Here is a 23,038-nt window from a genome sequence, read left to right as displayed (position 1 = left end):
GGACCTTCTCAGGAATGCTTTAAAGTGAATATGAAAGTTCATTGAGGTATTTCAGATGTTATCTCGCATTCTTTTAAAAAAAATAATGTTTTACCATCAAAAAGAGATATTCAAGACTCTGTAATATTCAATAATATAAAGGATTGTACGTATTAAAAGGTATTACTTTGTTTATGCTTGTTCCGTTTTATTACATTTATGAAGCATGTTATATCAATATGCTAGACTATATAAATAAATATAAACTTTATCAAAATTATTTGTATTACATTCTCTTGCGTTATATAATTAATAAACTGGCACGATTACGATAACTACGGCCCCCTATTTGAAAGGTTGTTTCGGAAATCATTTTTGAAGAGAAACATGAGAAAAATAGTAAAAAAATTTTTCGACCAATAGTTTTCGAGATATATTACTTTAAAGTATTGGACATGATAATAAAACGTTACAGAACGGACCCGATGACTTTGACCTTGACATATGTTGCGAAGATCACTGTCGCGAGTATCTTCCATGTGTAGCTTGAAGCCCCCCCTTTTTTGCACCACCACTCCGAGAAAAACTAGCCTAACTCAACCCATCTTCCATCTACGTTATATAAGCTAAACCAAATTTTCGTTTCGAATCTAACCCAATCCATCTCTTACCCACATAACAATTATAGGGTGGACTTCGCTTCGCGTTGTAAAATATATGCGTGAACACGGTGGGTTCCGCCCCCCCACCCCCTCTTCGGTGGGGCCCAACTTTCAAAAGTTATACCCTAATCCAAACCTATTTCTGATATAAAACTGAAATTTGGTTTGGGTTAGGTTATATTTTCCAGAAGTAGAATCCTCCGTAAAGGGGGAAGGGGGCGGAAGCCACTGCGTCCACGCATACACTTTTCCATCCACGCAACAATTGTGGGATGGACTTTGCTTCGCGTTGTAAAGTATATGCATGGACACAATGTTTTGTCCCCCCCCCCCTTCGAGTAGGCACCAGTACTGGAAGATATAATCTAACCCAAGCCCATATTCCAGGGTGAATTATTACTAATAAAAATGCATCCCTCGGACATAGATTAGATTTTCGCGTTTGGCTGGATTTTTGCGTTTTTTTTCGATTTGCGAAACCGACCGCCATTTTTAAGTTTCATATTCGTGTTTAGGAAGCAAAAATACATAAGAATTGGGTATTTTTATCCATTATTTCATATAGGTGGGTTTTCTGTAGGTTTACCGACATTTATTACAAGAAAACAATTTTAACCATTTTTCAACGAGATGCTATATTTCTTTAAAATATTCGATCAGCAAATGAATAACAAGATATATATCTTATATGAACATATAAATAATAATATAATTTCGTGATGTTTTATATATTATAATTTAATCAAGATATATGATCTAAAATATTTTCTTGAAACACAATAGAAGTGCGTGTTGCAACATTGAAATATACTCTTTCATCATTGTATATCCTTTGATCTAATTAAATATTCAAAAGGCGTATATCCTATAAATCGTGATGCCACGTGTAACATGCTAATTTAAATTGAATGAATAATGTATTTTATATTACATTCTCTACTTCGAATCATATTTACTTTGATTTATTTAAATATTTAAAAAATATGTGCATCCGATAGACCTTGATACCACGTGTAACATGCTAATTTAAATGAATGAATAATCTATTTTATATTGCATTTTCTATTGCAAAAAATTAAGAATCAAGATTCTTAAAATTAATAGTTTTACTACACATATACACGATTGCTAAAATAAGGGACAAAATTTGATCAGTGATTAGGTATACATTATAGTAATGGAAAAAAAATGTTATTAAATATAAGTAAATCAATGATTAAATTATAGTCTAAAGTCTAAAAACAAAAGCCAAATAATATTAGTTATTATCACAAACCAAAACCAAATGTTTGAAGGCTTGCTTATAGCCAAAGTAACATCGGTGCAACTGGACCTAAAATGTCTCTTCTCGGTATGCGCTTGTACTCGCGCGAGTTGGTAATTGTTTTAAAATTAATGTCTCTATAATTATTGCAAAAATCGCAGAATAGTACAGAATTTTCCTACTCGATCTATCCGAGTAGGAGTATACCCGATGTACCTTGATAAGGTTTCCTTCGGGTCTAGTAGGTTTGGCCCGAATAGGGCATGAACGGGACCAAATAAACTTTTTTTTATTACCAGCTAACGAAGTCATTTTGATCTGGATTTAATAAGGACCTTCTCAGGAATGCCTTAATATGAATGTAAAAATTCATTGAGGTGTTTCAGATGTTATCTCGCATTCTTTTAAAAAAGATAATTTTTTACCATCAAAAAGATATATTCAAAACTCTATAATGTACAATAATGAAGGATTGTACGTACTAAAAGGTATTACTTTGTTTATGTTTGTTCCGTTTTATTACATTTATGAAACATGTTAAATCAATATGCATTGCTAGATTATATAAATATATATAAACTTTATCAAAATTATTTGTATTACATTCACTTGCGTTATATAATAAATAAACTTATACCTCATAATCACCTTATACCATATATAAGAATCTTATATACCATGATAAACTAGATTCCCGGTAAGATCCTCAGATCAATTCCCGATATGGGCATTGCGTTACCAAACATCTCAGATCCTGATCGCATGTACTCTCATCAGGATTCGATCACTAATTAAGGCTTGTCTAATCAGTTCTTAATCGGGGCCATATAATTATCTCCACTCGCGTTTAATTCGCATACGTTGATACGATTATTACCGCGCGTGCACACTCTGCATGTGTATGTATAAATAGATATATCTTTAAACTCGTTATATGTTTTTAAATTTTTACATTTTTATGATTTTTAAATCTTTTTCCTTAAAAATAATTAAAAAACGAGATATTTAATAAAAATATGATAATTTTGAAAAATATGCAAAACTATTAAAAGCTTTAAATGCAATAAAATTTGTTACCAAAAATATTATTTAATGAATAATTTAATATTTTCAACGCAAAAAAAAATTTATTGCATATTTTTTTGATGTTTTTATAATTGCGCATATGTTTTATAACTGCGCATAAATTTGAACAAGCAATGCATCCCGCATTTGAATATAATTTTCAAAATATATTAACTCGCACGTTTACTTTGTGATTGCGTAACCGCTGAACTTTAACACAATATGTAAAGTGAGTTGAATGTATAATTGTACTGATTTCCATCTGTTTTTTTCCCCGGAAGTGAATCTGTTATATAAGTAATCTGTTATATGAGTAATTATCACACACTTCATATCTGATTTTACAGATAGTATGGCATGTTTTGCTCTGTGGTATAAGTTATCATTATATTAGCCAAGTTTATAAAGTTCTGTTTTTAATAGAGTTACTGTTAGTTAAAAAAGAAAAAAAATTATTTGGAAATTGAACGTGGTGAGTATAAACTTTTCTGGTTTTTTTTTTCATAAATATATTTTTTTAATTTTTGAGTAAATTATCTCAAACATTATTTCTATATGTAACTGAATTATGTACATAATATAGTGCGCACAATCTGAGCAAACTTGAAATAAAGTTTATAGTTTTAACGATCTTCTTTTTGCTTTAAATATTCTAAATATCTGTTTTTATTCTGCTAATTTTTTTGTTGAAATCTGATTTTCTATATCTTGAAATTTGAAATTTGGTAATCTTTCTTGTTTTTTGATAATAATGCTACACTTTATGTATTTTAATAATTATTCTTACATAATAATGATACATTTGTATAGTCATAATTTGTTTTAGATTATATTTAGGTTATAAAATCAATAATTAATTAGCCAAGTACTTAGGAGTAATTCAATTTGGGTGGATTTGTAAATTGAAATAGTATTTGTCATAAAATCAATCTTGCATTTATAGAAATATTATAAATCCTCTGGAGAAAATTAAAATGCATTATATTTTTATTAAAAAATTACATTATTATGATTACCTATGTTTCCCTTCCAAATTAATGTTTTGTATAATATATAAAATAATACTATTATATATATTGCAGATTTTATTACAGATAGTAAATCATATAACTACTTAACTTTTACTGCAATAATTTCGATCACATCGAGCCCAATTTCAAATTTAAAAATTCCCCTTGCCAATCTGATCGATTTGTTTTGAAATTAATCATAAGCTTTATCAGATAGGCCCGGAACGAAAAGGATTAAAGTTAAAGTGACATATAGAAACTTGGCGTACCCGATCTGAAATAAAAATTTGCAAAAGATTATCAGAAATCATTATCAATATATTAATAAAAATATATGATTTATAATGCGACCTGGGCACGCCAAGTTTCTGTATGTCACTTTAACTTTAATCCTTTTCGTTCCGTTTTAGTATTTATTCTTTAATTTTTAGGGGTTTTATATTTTTTAGAGGCAAAATTATTTTTTGAGCTATTTTTTAATTTTTAAGGTTTTCTATTTTTTAGAGGAAAATTTTTTATAAGCTATTTTTCAAATTTTTTATTTAAAATAAAAATTTTTTTATAATCTGTTTTTTAGAAGTAAATAATTTTTCAAGCTTTTTGTTGCGTACGCAAGTTGAAATATTTTTTATGTACTTGGCGTATTTTTTTTTACCTTTTTAATGTTTTTTTTAGTGGGACGTCACTGCTTTTTGTAAAAATTTATATTTTCTCTAAAAAATATAAATTACCAAATTATACAGTATATACGTGGATGTGATTTTTTTAAAGATTTATTTAATAGAAATAAAATTTTTATGAAAGAAATTATATAAAGGGTAAATATTTTTACAAAGCTTATATATACCATAATGAATTGGAGCGGACGCAGTCACGAAGTGTCTTAATGCGCAATCTCTTATTGTCAATCATTTAACAGATTTTAAAACACGATATGATTATATTTTTACAGATATAGTTTTAATCCAGAAGTTAAACTGTATAGGTATTTTATAGGTATAATTTTAATATAGATGTTAAACTGTATACAAACTGTATAATCAATAATAATATATAAATGGTGTAAGTGAATAAATATCAAAATATAGAAAGCAATAGAAAGTAATTTTTTTATTACGAAGCATTATTTAATATGAATATACATTATTATTATCTCACACGTATGTACACGCATCCGCATATGATCTTGTCTCTTAAAACATTCTGTACATTCAAGCGAATAATCGTACATGAGCAATGTGAACATCGTTTGAGGGACAAAATCACTTTGCGTGTGTGCGTGCGAGCATAGGTACGTGAGTTGTTTAAAGCTGAAAGAAATATCAATTCAGGTATACGATTATCTTTCCTCAGGATTGACTGCACCAATCTTATTCAAATTGGACGCAACCTTGCATCCACATTGTATAAGAAAAGTGCCGTTAGATTTTTGATTACGGCTTTCATTCCTGAAGATTTTTAATCGATTGTTTCTGAGACGTAAAATTCCGGATAAGCTATTTGATAAAACCGCGGCCCCTGTACATAGGCAAAACTATTGACAAGCCGGAAGAAATTTTTTTATATATTGAACTTGGCGTCGCGACGTTACCGCGTCGCTTGATGTAACACTGAAATAAAATTCTGATATCTCTTTTCAGAATTACTTGACTTTGTGGAAAATGGAAAATAACAAGCGGTTCAATCCATATGTCAGCGTAGATGCTGAAGAAGAAATAGTTATCTCTGGCATTGCCGGACGATTTCCTAATTCTAATAACATAAAGGAATTTCAGGACAATCTTTTCAATAAAATCGATCTTGGTTCGAGCGATCATCAACGCTGGAACAACTGTAATAAAATTCTTTCTCAAAATTAGTTGGGGAAATCCACATATAAAATAAATAATTTACATAAATAAATAAAATTAAATATTTAAAATATGTCATTAAGTATATTTTAGTATAATTTATTATTCATGACTTAACAATATGATAATATATTTATCCAAATTATTTTAAATTTTAAGGTACCTTCGAGATGCCTCCTCGAATAGGAAAAATGAATAATATACAAAAATTTGACGCAGAATTTTTTAATATTTCGCTCGAAGAAGCTGATGTGATTGATCCTGGATGCAGAATGTTACTTGAGCATACCTATGAAGCGATTATTGATGGGGGTATAAATCCAGTAGAATTACAGGGAACTAATACAAGCGTTATCACAGCAATAAATGTTTGTGATACATATGCAGGATTAATATACGACAAACCTCAAGTATGTGGTTATTCTCTAAATTCATTGGTTATTCTCTAAATAACTTAATATCAGAAATTGATAAAACAAACGCGTTCCTAAAAAAAAAAAGTGTATAAATATATTAATACGTATACAAACCTATTGCTAAATATGAGGAAAATATTTATATGAAAATTGTTTCATAACACACATAATTGTTAATAGATTGCTGGATTACCCATTCTTGGATGCAATAAAGGCGTGATAGCAAACAGAATTTCTTATTGGCTCGGCGTTACTGGACCATCGTATAATATCGATACTGCATGTAGCTCGAGTCATTTTGCTATGGTGGAAGCTTACAGAATGATTCGATCTGGCATTTGTGAAGCGGCTATTGTCGCTAGTGTCAATGTGTGCGCCCATCCTAATTCAACTTACCAGTTTTTTCGTTTGGGTATGTGAAAAATAATATTATTGTGTTCAGAGTGGTATGTTGTGTTATTAAATAGAATAAATATTTATTGATACATTTATAAAAATAATAATATTTATATAATAATAATGTTTGTTAATTCATGTTTTGTTGAATGTAGCAGTTTTTGTTTTCGAATGATATACAATTAATTCGCTTATATATATCCACATTGAATTTTTCAAGTACTTGGTATATTATTATAGAAACTGGAAACAAAATTATATCTTTTGTATCTATTGAATCAATGAACTATAAACATAAACTGTTAATATTATTTTAGGAGTTTTATCTAATGATGGTTACTGTAAACCTTACGATGAAGAAGGCTCTGGTTACATGCGTAGTGATGCAGCTGTAGTAGTATACCTACAAAAGGCAAAGGATGCAAGAAGAATCTATGCGACCTTTGTCTATGGTAAAACCAACTGCGATGGCTTTAAAAAAGAAGGAATTACCTTTCCATCACTTGAAAAGCAAAAAATATTATTGGAAGAATTTTACGAAGAATGTGATATTTCGCCTCTTGAATTATCTTACATGGAGGCTCATGCAACTGGTACTCTAGCCGGCGATCCAGTGGAACTTCGAGCCATCGATGAAGCTATATGCGCTAAAAGACAACTTCCTCTGTTATTGGGTTCAGTGAAGTCAAATATGGGACATTCAGAGCCAGTTAGCGGTCATTGTCAAATTGCAAAGGTGAATTTACAACAAAACAGGATTAATAATAACAGCAAGAAGCTTAAAGTACAAACAATTAAATGGGAATACTGACAGATAAGAGCTAAGGCGCGGGTATTGGTGCGCAAACTCATTATTGTTAAGTTTTATTAACAAATGTGCATTAACAATGTAGTCGGACTGTTTTTGCTCCATCTTCAGTATAGATATAAATATGTAGAAATTAAATTGGAATTATATAACCCGACATACCCCACATTTGTGTTGTTGCAGTTAAATTCCAAATTAATAACCAGAATGGAAAGCTCACTAAAACCCGCGTAGAATCTGTACAAATTAGTGAACAACGTCCAAACGTCATATGTATATTATCGATTGTTTACAATATAATGACGACGAATGTTGGTACGGTCGGCACGATCACAATAATAACGGTCATAAAAATGGTCATAAACAAAAATCAAAAAGTAAATATGCCATAAAAGAAAGACTAATGCGGCAAATTTATTTAATCTTTAAATTTAATTCAAACTTTACAATCAAATTCAAATGTAAGTTTCCCGATAAATCAATTTTTGAATTTTTGGCAAGTTCTCCATTTTAGAGGAAATACGTACAGATCACGAAAACAAATCATAAAACGAAGTAAATACGAAAAAATGGCGAGAAAATGGCAAATGCGAAATTAATTAATTTTAATTAAATTTTTAATTCTATCTAAATTTTTAGATCTAAATTTAAATTTAAATTTTCAAATCCATCACCTTTTTATATTTGGCAAAATAAGGTTAATACCACTACATAATATAATGCCACATGTAAACTTATGCAAGTATTTTTTTTTTTATTTAAATGTTATTTTTGGATAAAGGTTTTAATAGCGATGGAAACTGGTATAATGGCTCCTACTATACATCTTAAACATCCACGAAAAGATATGGCTGCTATCATTGAAGGAAGAATAAATGTAGTCACTGAACCGATAGAATGTAAGGGTGGTTATATCGGTATCAATTCCTTCGGATTTGGCGGTGCTAATTGCCACATATTACTGAAATCAAATCCAACAAATAAAGTCAATAATGAAGGAGACGACAATTTACCTAGACTCGTAGCTATATCTGGATGTACGGAAGAAGCAGTTAAAATTATATTAGAAGACGTAAGTATACATTACAATTTATGCAAATACTGAATAATGAACGTAAGGAATAAAAAAGGTATTATTATTAAATGAAAGAGAGAAAAGATTAAAGAGACTGCTTAAATTTATATAAAGTATTTAAAAAAATTATTGTTATAACTTAAATTACATTTAACTGAAGTATATTAATTATTTTAAATTATGATTCTAATAATGAGATCTAAATGTAAAAATCGAAGATAAATTCAAGTTTATTTTAAACCGGTAAAAGCGGAGAAAAGAGAAGAATATTATTAACAGATCTAAGATATATTGCATCTGTTGAAGCAAACGCATTAATAGTTAACGTAGCCATTATTCAGTTTAAAAATAGAATATTAGTTGTGTGCAAATTTCAAAGATTTATAATTGAAAATAAGATATTTATGTATGTATATATATATATATATGTATCATGATTATAATATACACTGCTTAAAAAAATTATGGCATAGAAAATATTTGCCGAAAATTGACCAACTTTGACTATCGATCACTTCACGAAAAATTATCTGAAGAATAAATGATCTTTTTTAAAATGAAGCTTAACGTTTCTACTTTAAGAATGTATCTCTATTATTTGCTTGCGATGCATCCCTACTTCTGTAATCTGAAGGCATGTTTGGCATACTGAAAATTGCAAAGTTTGACGGAACGCACGGATGTGAAAAATTTTTTAGCAAGACTTTTTTCAATAATAACTCTTTTATTAAGCGTTATAGGAAAAAATGGTACAGGACTTTTCTGCTTAGTTTACTGCGCTTAGTTTACTTAGTACTGAGTTTACTACCCGCTCACAAATGTTGGCACAATCTTTATCAGACATCCTGTATAAATATATAAACTTTTTTTAAATTAACTTTAAGAGTAATCTGAAAGCTACTTGATAGAGCCACGACCCTTGTAAATAGGCAAAACTGATGTCAAGCCGGAAAGAATTTTTTATGTACTTGGCGTCGCGACGCTACCGCGTCGCTTGATTAAGATTTAAAATAATTATGGTATACTTACGATTAGTAACGATATCTCTACAGGTACAGAACCGGCCAATAGATGTAGAATACATCTCTTTGCTACATCATATTCATAGTGACAATATAAAAGGACATTTCTACAGGGGATATATGATTGCTGGATCTAACGTATCCGATAACGCAATAATTGAAATGAAACGCAACGTATGTACGAGAAGACCGATTTGTTTCATATTTTCTGGAATTGGATTTCAGTGTCTTAACATGGGTAAATAAATCACAAAAATATCACATTGCAATGGAATATTCAACAATTATTAATATGCAATATGTTTGCTCGCATTTTTGGAACATTTAACAATTTTTAATTTACACATATATTAACATACTTAAGTATTTGTTAAAACATGAAACAGGGTTAACAAGTATATAAGTATATCTCTCTAGTTTGCAAATTTTGTAATTTTATAAGTTACATTTATTAAGAATGATAACTAAATTTTGATTAAACTAAACTGAAATAGTAATAATACTGTAGGAAAAATTTGTAAAATAAAGATAAACAATTTTTCAAAGATTTTATACATATATGTTTAAATCAATTAGATAAAATTATTATTTAAGACAATGTATTACACAACATTATAAAATAATGTAATTATATACGAATATTTTTTTAAAATATTGGTAGGTCGAGCTTTAATGAAGTTTCCAGCATTCATTAAAGCAGTCCAGAATTGCGATAGAATTTTGAGACCTCACGGTATATCGGTGACAGATATTCTAACAAATAAAGACAAAGATATTGTCGATAACATCGTCAATTTATTTGTTGGCCTTATTGGATTACAGGTATAAACGTATATTTATAAATAAAATATATCGTCTATATATGCTGCAACATTTTTTGGTATTGTCTAATTCTCTAATTTTTTACAAAGTGTTTTATATTTAAAGATTAAGATCTTATAAAAAACTGAAATTATTTATAATATATATAACTAAAATCAGAAAGAGAATCTCTGAAGGAAAGACATTTCTCAAAGAGAGATTATTACATGTATATAATAATATTCAGAATTCTAAATTTATAATATTTTATAATATTATTCAACAGAAAAGTATATTAGAAAGTTGTAATAAAAATTATACGTATTGCAGATCGGAATAGTTGATCTTTTAACAAGCATTGGTATCACTCCTGATATTATAATAGGTCATTCTATTGGCGAGTTGATTTGTGGATATGCCGATGGATGTTTGACGGCCGAAGAAACGATCATGTTGGCATATTATATCGGCTTAGCATTTCTTAACTCAAAAATAATAGATGGCTTAATGGCTGAAATTAATGTCGATTTCAAAATTATGAAAAATATCTGTCCATCGGATATAGATATAGCTTGTTACAATAATTCACGTAATTTTATCGTGAGTGGACCAACGACCTCTGTAAGAACATTCCTCGCTATGTTACAGGTTTGTAAAAACGCTTAAATAGTATTAAATAATCTATCTATACACGGAAAAAAAATGTTCGCTACCATAGCTAATCATGGTTTGCTAAATAAATTTCTAAACTCTAGCAAAATGATTTGCTACTGTACCTAATAAATAGGTATCACAACTAATATGCACCTAATAAGTAGGTGTCACAGCTAAGATGCTGGCTGTCCATATATTACGTCTGAAATGTAGTTACCACGTGCAGTTTCTAGCTGCGGCAACTAATTATTTTCCGTGTATGCTTATAATTATATGTTTGATTTCAAATAAATGATAAAGTTTATTCCTATTCAGAATGACAATATTCCTGTAAAAGAAATTTCCTTCGGACGTATACCTTTTCATAGTCGTTATGTCGAGCCCGCAAGAGTTAAACTTTTGGAATACTTGAATCAAATACTGCCACAAGAAGCGTCTCCAAGCGCAAAGTGGTTGAGTGTGTTGAATGAGTATTATGAATGGTTCGGCGCATCTCCAAAGTCAAGTGTAGCCGAATATTATGCAAACTATTTGCTAGCACCGGTATTATTTTCAGAAACTCTGCGCTTTATTCCAAACGACGCAGTGACGATTGAGATAGCGCCGCACGACATTTTGCAATACATTCTTAATGATTCCTTAGAGACAACAGTGACAAATGTCGCCTTATACAAATTCTCTCACAAACCAAATATTGAAATATTTTTATACGGAATTGGTAAACTTTATAACGCAGGATTGCAGCCGCAAATCGCAAATTTATATCCTGAAGTTAAGTTTCCTGTAAGTCGTAGCACACCGATGATTTCTCACCTTATAAGGTAAATTCTACTTAATGTAACACAAGATTTTTCAGTCATATTCGCTATAGAAAAATAGTGAAATTTTAAAAGGCAGAAAATTAAATTATATTATTTTTAACGACGGTAAAAGAAACGCGAATTAATATTTTATATATTGTTTGATTAATGATATTTATTGTAGATGGGATCATTCCAAAGATTGGTATACGTTCCATTATGTCGGACAAAGAACAATTGACAAAGGAGAAGTAATTGTTTCTATTAATGTAGAGGAAGAATTTATATATATGATTGGACATGTTATTAATGGAAAAAATTTATTACCGGCTACAGGATATCTTTTACTTATATGGCAAATGATAGGCTGGTTAAAAAAACAACATTATCTCGAAATTCCAATTATATTTGAAGACGTCAATTTTTTACACTCGACAATATTATCAAAACAAAGTCCAGTCGATTTAACTCTTATGATCCAGAAGGGTAAATTGTACAATTAAATTAATCTTGCAAATAAGAAATATACAAGGAAATAAAAAGTTTTTGCATCAAATACAAATGAGAGATAAGATTGTATAAAATATAAATTGAAATAAGATTTGTATCCAATAAATAAGAGCAATCTGTCAATAGTGTGACAGCATATTTGAACTGGAAATGCAATATTAGCACTAACTGCGTTTACAAGAAATTGATATCGATATTTTTACAGGTAGTGGCAAATTCGAGATAATCGAAGGAAGCAATGGTGTCGTTACTGGAACAGTACGAATTCCAATTAATATCGAAGACGAGAAAATATGTACTACATTTATTGATCGAAATGATAATGATGAAGAGAAGATGAGTACGAAAGATATCTATAAAGAATTGAAGCTTCGTGGTTATCAATATACTGGCGAATTTCGTGGATTAAAAAGCGCGTCAATTAGGGGAAAGAATGGTCATATCGTCTGGACTGACAACTGGGTAACATTTATTGACAACATGTTACAGATGATGATTTTAGGACTGTATTCGAGAAGTCTCTTCGTACCAACAAGAATTCGTAAAGTAGTAATCGACCCAGAATCTCATATAAAAAAAATTGAAAAGCTTCCAAATGAAAAAAATCGTATGTTTACAGTAATATAAATGAGCATAATATTTAGCCCAATATAATTTTTCGAAAAATATATGTATAAATTCGCGCTATTGTGTCATATTGCAGAAATCCTTGTACAAAATTATAAGCATTTAGATGCTTTGATATCCGGAGGAATTGAAGTAAGCGGCGTCGTGGCTACAGCTATATCTCACCAACAAAGAGCGATTCATCCTATTCTTGAAGAATACAAGTTTGTTGCTTATCGGGATCTAGATGTAATGTCTTTAGAGGATATAACAAGAATGTCGGTGCATATTGCACTCGAGTGTTACAATATGATAAATGTAAAAATCATCGAATTTGTGGAGAATAGCGATCAAGTGATGCCGGAGGATTTAAATTGTTTATTTGTGAATAAAGTTCTAGATGATTTACCGCAAATTCAATCCGATATCAAACTGGTAGCAACAAACGAGCGGTTCAAAGATATCGCTTTGCCTGATAATATTTCCACAATAGAATTCGATAAACTGACGAAAAATGAAAATTGTTTGATGATTCTAGGTTTCGGAATTTTAACAAAAAATAAAAACAAATTATATGAACAATTATTATCTGTCATGGTGCCAAGGGGATTTCTTCTAACATTCGAAGAATTGAATGCTATCTACGACTACTCATGTCTTGATAAGTATGGGTTAAAAGTAATTTTGGAGAAACGCACCAATGATAAGACAATTATATTATTAAGAAAAATACGCGATATTAATAAGAAGAATCTACAGATTGTGCATGTAAACAATTATGAATTCTCATGGATAGACAGACTTAAATCATTCATGGACAGGGAAAATGAAACTACGAGAATTATAGTCGTCGCAGAAGGGGACTTCGAATGCGGACTAATCGGTCTTGTAAATTGTTTGCGAAAAGAACCGGGCGGTGAAATGATTAGAGGTGTATTCATTCAAGATAGAGATGCGCCTACTTTTTCATTGCGAGAATCGTTGTACATAAGGCAACTACAGCTGGATTTACCCATCAATGTTATACGTTCTGGTAGCATTTGGGGTTCTTACAGGCATTTTCCATTACCATTACTACAACCAAAACTCGTACAGAGTGCTTATGTTTCTCAAATGGTACGTCAGAAAGATTCAGTACATAAGAAAAATTGCAATAATGCTTTGTGATATTTTTATTTATAATGATTGAGCAATGATTTAATGTAATTTTAATAGAATTAAAATAATGGTTATATTTATTTATTTTAGGTGCGAGGTAATCTCAGCACTTTCTGTTGGGTGCAAAACAAAATATCTTTGGTCAACAATGACGAAGAAAATCTGATAAGAATAGTCTATGCGTCTATCAATTTTAAAGATATCATGATAGCTAGTGGTAGGCTCGTTTCGACTTCTGTCGCCTCTTTCGAACGAAATAATAGCAATTTAATCGGAATGGAATTTGTTGGTTTTAATAAAAATGGACAAAGAATAATGGGATTGTGTTCAAATGGGTAAGTTAGTCATACGCACAGATGTCAATTAATATATTTTTTATAAATAAACTGTTTAACATATTTTTGTTTATTTAAATTAAAGAAACTATTGATGAAGTAAAAAAGAAATTGAAAAAATTGTTATATTTTGCAAGTTTCTTTGTATTACTTTACTACAATACATACAGAATGTTTAAGATAAAAAAGATTTTTTTAATGTAATTTTAATGTAATGAATAATAGAAATGACTATTTTTAGTGGATTCGCAAATATTTGTAAAGCTGATAGATATCTCAGTTGGATCATACCTGATGAGTGGACGATGGAAGACGCCGCCACGGTTCCTTGCGTATATAGCACATGCTATTATGCTTTGTATTTGAAAGGTAAAATGAAGAAAGGCGACAAAGTGTTAATTCATTCTGGTACGGGAGGCGTTGGTCAAGCAGCAATTCACCTTGCACTTTACGAAGGTTGCGAAGTGTTTACAACGGTTGGGAATATGGAGAAACGACACTTTATAAGAGAAACATTTCCCTCTATTTCCGAGGATCGTATCGGAAACTCTCGAGACACGAGTTTTGAACAAATGATTATCCAGAAGACGGAGGGTCGCGGAGTAGATATCGTATTGAATTCTTTAGCTGAAGAAAAACTACAAGCATCCATCCGTTGCTTAGCAAAAGGTGGTCGTTTCCTCGAAATTGGAAAGTTTGATATGGTTTCCAATAATCCTTTAGAAATATTTGCATTCTCAAAAGGCATTAGTTTCCACAGTATAATATTGGACAATTCTTTTTGTGCCGGACCAGAAAGTAAGATGATATTGTCGAATAAACTAGTAGAAGGTTTAAAGCAAGGAGCTATCAAACCATTGTGCAGAAAAGTCTTTGAAAGAGATGAAATAGAAGCTGCGTTTAGATATATGGCTGCTGGAAAGCATATTGGCAAGGTATGATCAGTAACTAGGATTGAAATATTAAATTCTCAAAAAATATGATATATATATATATATATATATATATATATATATATATACATATTCCATAAACAAAAAATAAAGACAGTTTTTATTAATATTTAATATGAAAAACAACATACAGAGAACAAAAACTATCTACCCTTTTTTGAGAATTTACAAAAAAAAAACGAACATACATTTAAGGATAAATATCCTAATAAATTAGTATTATTTGCAGATAATGATAAAAATTCATAAAGAAGATGAACTCTTGGATGCACCTATACTCGCACATCCCCGATACTACTGCCTGGAACATAAATGCTATATCGTTTTAGGTGGTCTAGGTGGTTTTGGTCTAGAATTAATTGATTGGTTGATTTCACGTGGTGCAAAAAATCTTGTAGTGACATCGCGAACTGGAATAACGAACGGGTATCAGCGATCAAGAATCACATTATGGCAATCTTACGGTATAAATGTACAAATCGTTACAGCTATTGATACTTCGAGATATAAAGACTGCGAATCTATATTAAAATTTGCCGAAGAACAAGGTCCTGTGGATGCTATATTCAATCTCGCAGTAGTGTTGAAAGATGGCATATTCAAGAATCAGTCCCCGCAAACATTCGAAGAGTCTTTCGTGTCAAAGGCATGGACGACGAAAAAGATGGACGAATTATCGAGAACAATATGCACTCAGCTTCAACATTTCGTCGTTTTCTCTTCCGTTTCATGCGGAAGAGGCAACGCAGGCCAAACAAATTACGGAATGGCAAATTCCGTAATGGAAAGAATTTGTGAAAGAAGAATGAAGGAAGGTTTACATAGTTTGGCTATACAGTGGGGTGCAATTGGTGAAGTTGGGCTTGTCGCAGATATGCAAGAAAATGACGAAGAACTTGTTATTGGAGGTACATTGCAACAAACAATATTTTCTTGTTTGGACACATTAGAATTATTTTTACTACAAGATCGGCCAATCGTAAGCAGCATGGTTGTTGCTGAGAAAAAAAATTCTAACCAAGCAATGAATCCACTTGAAGCGGTTGCAAATATTATGGGTGAGTTTGTAAACAACTGTAATATAAAAAATTTGTGACAAAACATTTATAGAAAGAAAATTTTTATTCAATAATGTTATTAAAAATATATTATATTGATATAACAAAATGCATTAAAGAATATACAAGAAATGTAAGCTTCAATAGTTGTTAAGGTAAAATAATGTTTGATTAAAATTATATCAAAATATATAATTTTTAAAATAGGATTGAAAGATATGAATATAGTTGCCCCAAACGTATTACTGGCTGAGCTAGGCATGGATTCAATGATGGCGGTAGAAATTAAACAGACATTGGAGAGAGAATTTGATATTTTATTGACAGAACAAGATATTCGAAATCTCACTTTTGCTGGACTTAAAAAAATGACAAATGCAATCGAACAAGGAAAAACGTACGATGCTATTGAAACCGCAACAAATAATTTAGTCGGTTTCGAAATATTGACACGAAAACTTAAGGATTCTGATTTGAGTTCAGATATTTATGTAGAACTAGATACAAAAAGGGAAGTTGCTGAAAACATAATATTTCTTATACCAGGACTCGACGGATCTGCAAGCGTATATAAATTGATAGAATCGGAAATTAAATCTTTGGCGATATGTTTGCAACACGGTGCACTTAATATGCCGGACGTTACTTTTTCAATAATGAAATCAGCAGCATATCTTCTGCCTGTATGTAATTATAAGATAATCTATTTGAAATTATTACTTAAATTGCTGTGTATTTAAATGATAATATTTGATTATACACACGCTCTCACTCTTTCTTTGTATACTATTTTATATATGCTTATGTTAATTTTTTTAGTACATAATGGAGAAAATGGAAGATCGAAAAGAATTTTTAATAGTGGGTTATTCATTTGGATCCTTAATTGCTATTGAGTTAGCAAGATTATTAGAAGCTAAGAATTTCGTTGGACGGTTATTACTTATAGATGGAGCTCCTGATTGGTTAAAATTTTTGATTGAATTGCATAATTATACTTCACAACAAGAACTACAAAATGCCATTCTACTTAATTTCATGAAAATGTATCTCGAATCTGACAATGAAATGGTAAGTCAATTATTGAGACCAAATTATGATTTTTTACTACGAAAACGGTTTACGTAATAGTGTTTATATACGATTAATATATATGAAAATGTATAGAAAATTATTTATTAAAATATTAAAATATTTTGAATGCCTTATGCACTTTTATATGATAAAATATCTTTTACCTTATATAAGATAATGTCTTATTTACATATAACACAAATTATAGAAGCTTTGAAGGACTCGTTTTTTAAATGGTTTTCAATGAGTAAGAAAGAATGATAATAATGGTAGTGTATAAGAATTATATAATATTTACAATGATTGAAATATAATGTCTATTTTTTTGAGCACATGTGTAAAATAAATATCAAATTGAAACAATAATCCTTGACTACAAATTATGGCTAATAATTAAAAGATAAAATAATTTGACTTACGTTGTTCAAAAATACAGAAAAAGTAATTAAGTAATAAGAATATGAACATGTAGTTTGTCCGAAATGTGAAAATATAGTCTCAATTTTAAGTGTAGATTATCATTTTATTAGTATGTATATAAAATACAATACTTATATTATTTACAGTCTGCGTTAGAGCTGAATAAGTGCAGTACATGGGAGGAAAAATTAGAATTATTTACAGCTCACTTTTCGGAGAAGATCAATGTATTAAGTGTTGAAAATCAAAAATTCTTATGTACAACAGTTTACGATCATCTATTGGCTATACAAGATTATGATATATCTTTATTGCCACCTTTAAAATCATCTATAATACTGTTAAAACCTACACTTATGCCTTTTACTTTTCCTGAACAGGATTATGGTTTACATAAGGTAAACATTTGATTAAAGAGTACACAAACACATTTCATCATTTTTAAGATATTTTTTACAAGAGAAATTATTTTTAGGTTACTGAAGGTGCAGTGAAAATACATTACGTACAAGGTTCTCATATTACAATGATGGACAAAGTGGCATTATTTATTAACGAAGAATTCTAAAATAAATAGCTTTGTATCAATATTAAATTATCACTTAAAGAATATTATTGGAAGAATTATGTAATCAAATATGTTTCTATTAAAAAAAAAATAATATTTGTAGAAATGTGAATACGTGTAAAAGTATTTGACAAAATAAAAGTTAGATCTATATATATTTGTTTATATGAGTATGCTGTTTGTCCGATAATAACTGTACCACGGGTACCACTGTACAGCGGGTTTGAGGACGAGTAGGGAAGTTTTCTATCATTTTGCATAATTAATGAGAAATTAATTTTAAAAAATTGACTAATCAGTGCGAGTATAAGTACGCTAAGTTTTAGCTATCATCGGCGTACGGATTAAAATTAATATTAATCGGAAGATAAATCGTTAAAAAATCCAATCAATATTCATTAACTTTCGTCCCATTAATGGAGGAGTTGGCCATTCTATCAACAGCAGTGATGCGGTTGAATATATCATGACGATTGAGAGATCTTGGTTGTACGGTTTTTGCGGTTAATCGATTAACAAGGGAACCTCGCAAACTCGGAAATTCTGATTTTGCTGAAACTTTACAGACATGTAGGGGGGTCAATAGATAAATTTAGAAATTTGTGGTTGCTACCCAAAAACTGTTGTAATAGGTGAAAGCATCCCTCATATATAGAGCGGCTGTTTGCTTTTCTCGATATATCTCAAAAACTATTTGAGATATCAAAAAGTGTCTTACACAAAAGTTTTATGGTAAGAACAGCTCTATTCAAGTGCATTAATAAACATTTGAAAAAATAATTTTTTTTTAAAGATTTCTAAAAAAAAATTTGTTTTAAATTATCTTTTTCAAATTTTTATTTATGTGGTTAAATAGAATCGTTTTTACCATAAAACTTTTGTGTAAACAATTTTTTGATATCTCAAATAGTTTTCGAAATATATCGAAAAAGGCAAAAAGCCGCTTTTCTTTTACCCCTTAGAACCGTTTTTGGACAACATCTGGAAATTTTTAAATTCATCTATTGATCGCCTACATGCCTGTGAAGTTTTATCAAAGTCAGAATTTTCGAGTTCGCGAGATTTCCTTGTAAAAATTTACGATATCTATTTTCCGGTTAATTTTAATTTTAATTGCGTTGATGATGATTAAAAGATTAGCCGAAACGTCCGCTCTACGCTTATTAATATTACATTAAGTTGTTTTTACAATAAACTTTTATGCACCCCTAATACTGCGCTGAGCTCTTATTGCTATTATAATCCATTCTTAATTGATTTTTATATTAAGATTCTTATTCTTATATTTAATAAAGAAATGTGGTTATACACTTTTCTTCTGAATAGCATTTCTGGATAATTCAATCAGGTAATCAGTTTACATTACTTTTTATATATTATATCCAAATAGTATTATATGTATATGTGCAGTTTTACAAAATAACATAATCCATTGGGAAGCAGCAACAACTATATGAAGGATTTTTTTTTGAAAATATTCACATCTTACTAACCAATAATATAGGATAGCATGTCCTAGTCTCTAATACAAAATGCAGTCATTGTTTTACAGAATTTTAATTTCGTTAGTTTGCTAGTTTTCTGTTTTTATTTTAAACATAATTACGATGTTGTAAGCTAGTAAAAATTTTTTTTTCTATTTTCTGAAACATACTTGTGTATATTCATTACTTGAAATACATTAATTGATTTTTCCGATTCAAAAAAATCATTCTAAGAATATAATATAGTACATCAATATATTTTATCCAGAATGTGTTAAAATTATATACGTCATATGAGTTCGAATAATGTATTTTTTCAAAAAATAAATTATACGATGCTTATACGATTTTATGGGATATATACTACATTGCGAAGAAAATTCTTTGACGCAAATTTTAAGATCAATGTAATGTTTTTTTTTTTGATGGTATCATGTAGTTTTTTCTGTTTAATTTTGTAGCATATTCTGAGTAATATATTTTTTAAAATTGAAATATCTATTTTTATGTGAAGGATACACACAAGAGTATTTCAATTATGTGGAAAATCTAGCAGATAAGAGCCAAGGCGCGGACATTAGTGCGCCAACTAGTTATTGTTAAATTTTATTAACAAATGTGCATTAAAAGTATATACTTTGGACCGTTTTTTGATCCATCTTCAGCATAGATATGTAAGGATTACGTTGGAATTTTAAAATTTGTCCTAAACCATATTTGTTATTATAAACAAAATCAAATTTCAAATTAGAATTAATCAGAAAGAAAAGCTACATGTCATCGCTACATGTATATCTGTCGGTGGTTTATAATGTAATGATGACCCATGTTGATCGGTCGATACGGTCACATAAACAATGATCATAAAGATGATCATAAAAAAAAGATTTAAAAAATCAAAAATTGTGAGAGAAATACTAATGCGGCAAGTTTGGTTAATCTTTATATCCAATTCAAGCTTTGAAATCAAATTAAAATTTAAGTTTCCTAATAAAACAATATTTGAGTTTTTTGGCAAGTTCTCCATTATAGAGGAAACACGTACAAGTCACAAAAACAAGCCATAAAACGAAGTAAAACCAAAAACAGCGGGAAAAAAGAAAATGAAATAAGTTTAATTAATTTCTAAAATTCAATCCATATTTTTAAATTTTAATTTTAATTTTAATTTTCAAATCCATCAATTTTTAAATTTTGCCAAGTTTTCCACTACAGTAGAGATACGTACAGATCACAAAAACAAGACATAAAAACGAAAACAATGGGAACAAGGCAAATGTGATAAATTTAATTAATTTTAAAAACTAAATCTAAATTTTTAAAATTAAATTTGAACTTAAAATTTTGAAATCGGTTAATTTTTTGACAAGTTTTCCACTATTGTCATAAATGCATGGTGTAAATATTTTATATCATCCTGCTGGCCATTCTTTTGCCGCTTAATAAACAGCATTTCGGAGACAAATTTTTTATCGAGCCAAGTTTCAATTTCTAAAATTTCGACTACATTTGAGTGGAATTCAGACTTGAGAATTGGCCTCAAGTCTGTAGTTCGTAATGACCGAGAGCTGTGATTGATGTGTTTCTACGTATGTGATTTCGACGTTCGAAAATCCTTTTTCGTAGCTGTCTACAAGTTTGTTCGACATAAGATGCGTCGTAATCATTGCACAAAATTTTGTCACATTAAGTTGTTGTATGTGCTCAATCCTTAAGGATTATTAGAGATTATTAAGGATAATATAATACATATATATATATATATATATATTTGTATTATATTGTACATTACGGGGGGCAACAGTTCTGGAAGATATAACCTAACCCAAACCTATATTCCAGGTATGAATTATTACCAATAAAAATGCATTCCTCGGACATAGATTAGATTTTCGCGTTTGGTTGGATTTTTGCGTTTTTCTTCGATTTGCGAAACCGACCGCCATTTTTAAGTTTCATATTCGTGTTGAGGAGGCAAAAATACATAAGAATTGAGTATTCTTATCCATTATTTCATATGAATGAGTTTTCCATAGGTTTACCGACATTTATTACAAGAAAACGATTTTAACCATTTTTCAACGAGATGCTATATTTCTTTAAAACGATTCGATCAGCAAATGAATAATAAGATATTTATTTTATATGAACATATAAATAATAATATAATCTCGTGATGTTTTACATATTATAGTTTAATCAAGATATATGATCTAAAATATTTTCTTGAAACACAATAGAAGTGCGTGTTGCAACATGGAAATATACTCTTTCATCATTGTATCTCCTTTGATCTAATTAAATATTCAAAAGGCGTATATCCTATAAATCATGATGCCACGTGTAACATGCTAATTTAAATTGAATGAATAATGTATTTTATATTACATTCTCTACTTCGAATCATATTTACTTTGATTTATTTAAATATTTAAAAAATATGTGCATCCGATAGACCTTGATACCACGTGTAACATGCTAATTTAAATGAATGAATAATCTATTTTATATTGCATTTTCTATTGCAAAAAATTAAGAATCAAGATTCTTAAAATTAATAGTTTTACTACACATATACACGATTGCTAAAATAAGGGACAAATATTGATCAGTGATTAGGTATGCATTATAGTCATGGAAAAAAAATGTTATTAAATATAAGTAAATCAATGATTAAATTATAGTCTAAAGTCTAAAAACAAAAGCCAAATAATATTGGTTATTATGACAGACCAAAACCAAATGTTTTAAGGCTTGCTTATAGCCAAAGTAACATCGGTGCAATTGAGCCTAAAATGTCTCTTCTCGGCATGTGCTTGTACTCGCGCGAATTGGCAGTTGTTTTAAAAGTACTTTCTCTATAATTATTGCAAAACTCGCAGAATAGTACAGAATTTTCCTACTCGATCTATCCGAGTAGAAGTATATCCGATGTACCATAAGGTCTTGATAAGGTTTTCTTCGGGTCTACCCCAGTAGGTTTGGCCCGAATAGAGCATGAATGGAATCGAATAAACTTTTTTTTATTACTAGCTAACAAGGTCATTTTGGTCGAGATTTAATAAGGACC

At 29.7% G+C, this 23,038-nt stretch overlaps 2 protein-coding genes across 2 annotated transcripts; both read left to right on the top strand.

Annotated features, from left to right (window-relative positions):
- The first annotated feature begins 5,641 nt into the window (after nucleotides 1-5,641).
- Nucleotides 5,642-6,279, top strand: LOC138934911 (fatty acid synthase-like). Its single transcript, XM_070299062.1, has 2 exons — nucleotides 5,642-5,813; nucleotides 5,990-6,279. The coding sequence occupies exons 1-2, from the start codon at nucleotides 5,642-5,644 to the stop codon at nucleotides 6,277-6,279; spliced, it is 462 nt and encodes a 153-aa protein (XP_070155163.1).
- A 151-nt stretch (nucleotides 6,280-6,430) lies between these two features.
- On the top strand, nucleotides 6,431-18,531 carry LOC138934871 (fatty acid synthase-like). Its single transcript, XM_070299014.1, has 17 exons — nucleotides 6,431-6,658; nucleotides 6,960-7,378; nucleotides 8,232-8,522; nucleotides 9,578-9,785; nucleotides 10,209-10,369; nucleotides 10,679-10,996; nucleotides 11,318-11,823; nucleotides 11,987-12,288; nucleotides 12,518-12,919; nucleotides 13,016-14,034; nucleotides 14,167-14,411; nucleotides 14,653-15,346; nucleotides 15,594-16,422; nucleotides 16,630-17,105; nucleotides 17,242-17,493; nucleotides 18,063-18,314; nucleotides 18,392-18,531. Exons 1-17 carry the CDS (start codon nucleotides 6,550-6,552, stop codon nucleotides 18,482-18,484), a joined length of 6,576 nt encoding a protein of 2,191 aa, XP_070155115.1. The 5' UTR covers nucleotides 6,431-6,549; the 3' UTR covers nucleotides 18,485-18,531.
- The last annotated feature ends 4,507 nt before the right edge of the window (nucleotides 18,532-23,038 follow it).

The sequence above is a fragment of the Polyergus mexicanus genome, unplaced genomic scaffold, assembly GCF_030449975.1.
Source record: "Polyergus mexicanus isolate NDT 795.1 unplaced genomic scaffold, iyPolMexi1.0 SCAF_7, whole genome shotgun sequence".
NCBI classification, from domain to species: domain Eukaryota; kingdom Metazoa; phylum Arthropoda; class Insecta; order Hymenoptera; family Formicidae; genus Polyergus; species Polyergus mexicanus.
Note: the sequence above shows the minus strand (reverse complement) of the source record. Positions and strands in the feature narration are given on the sequence as shown.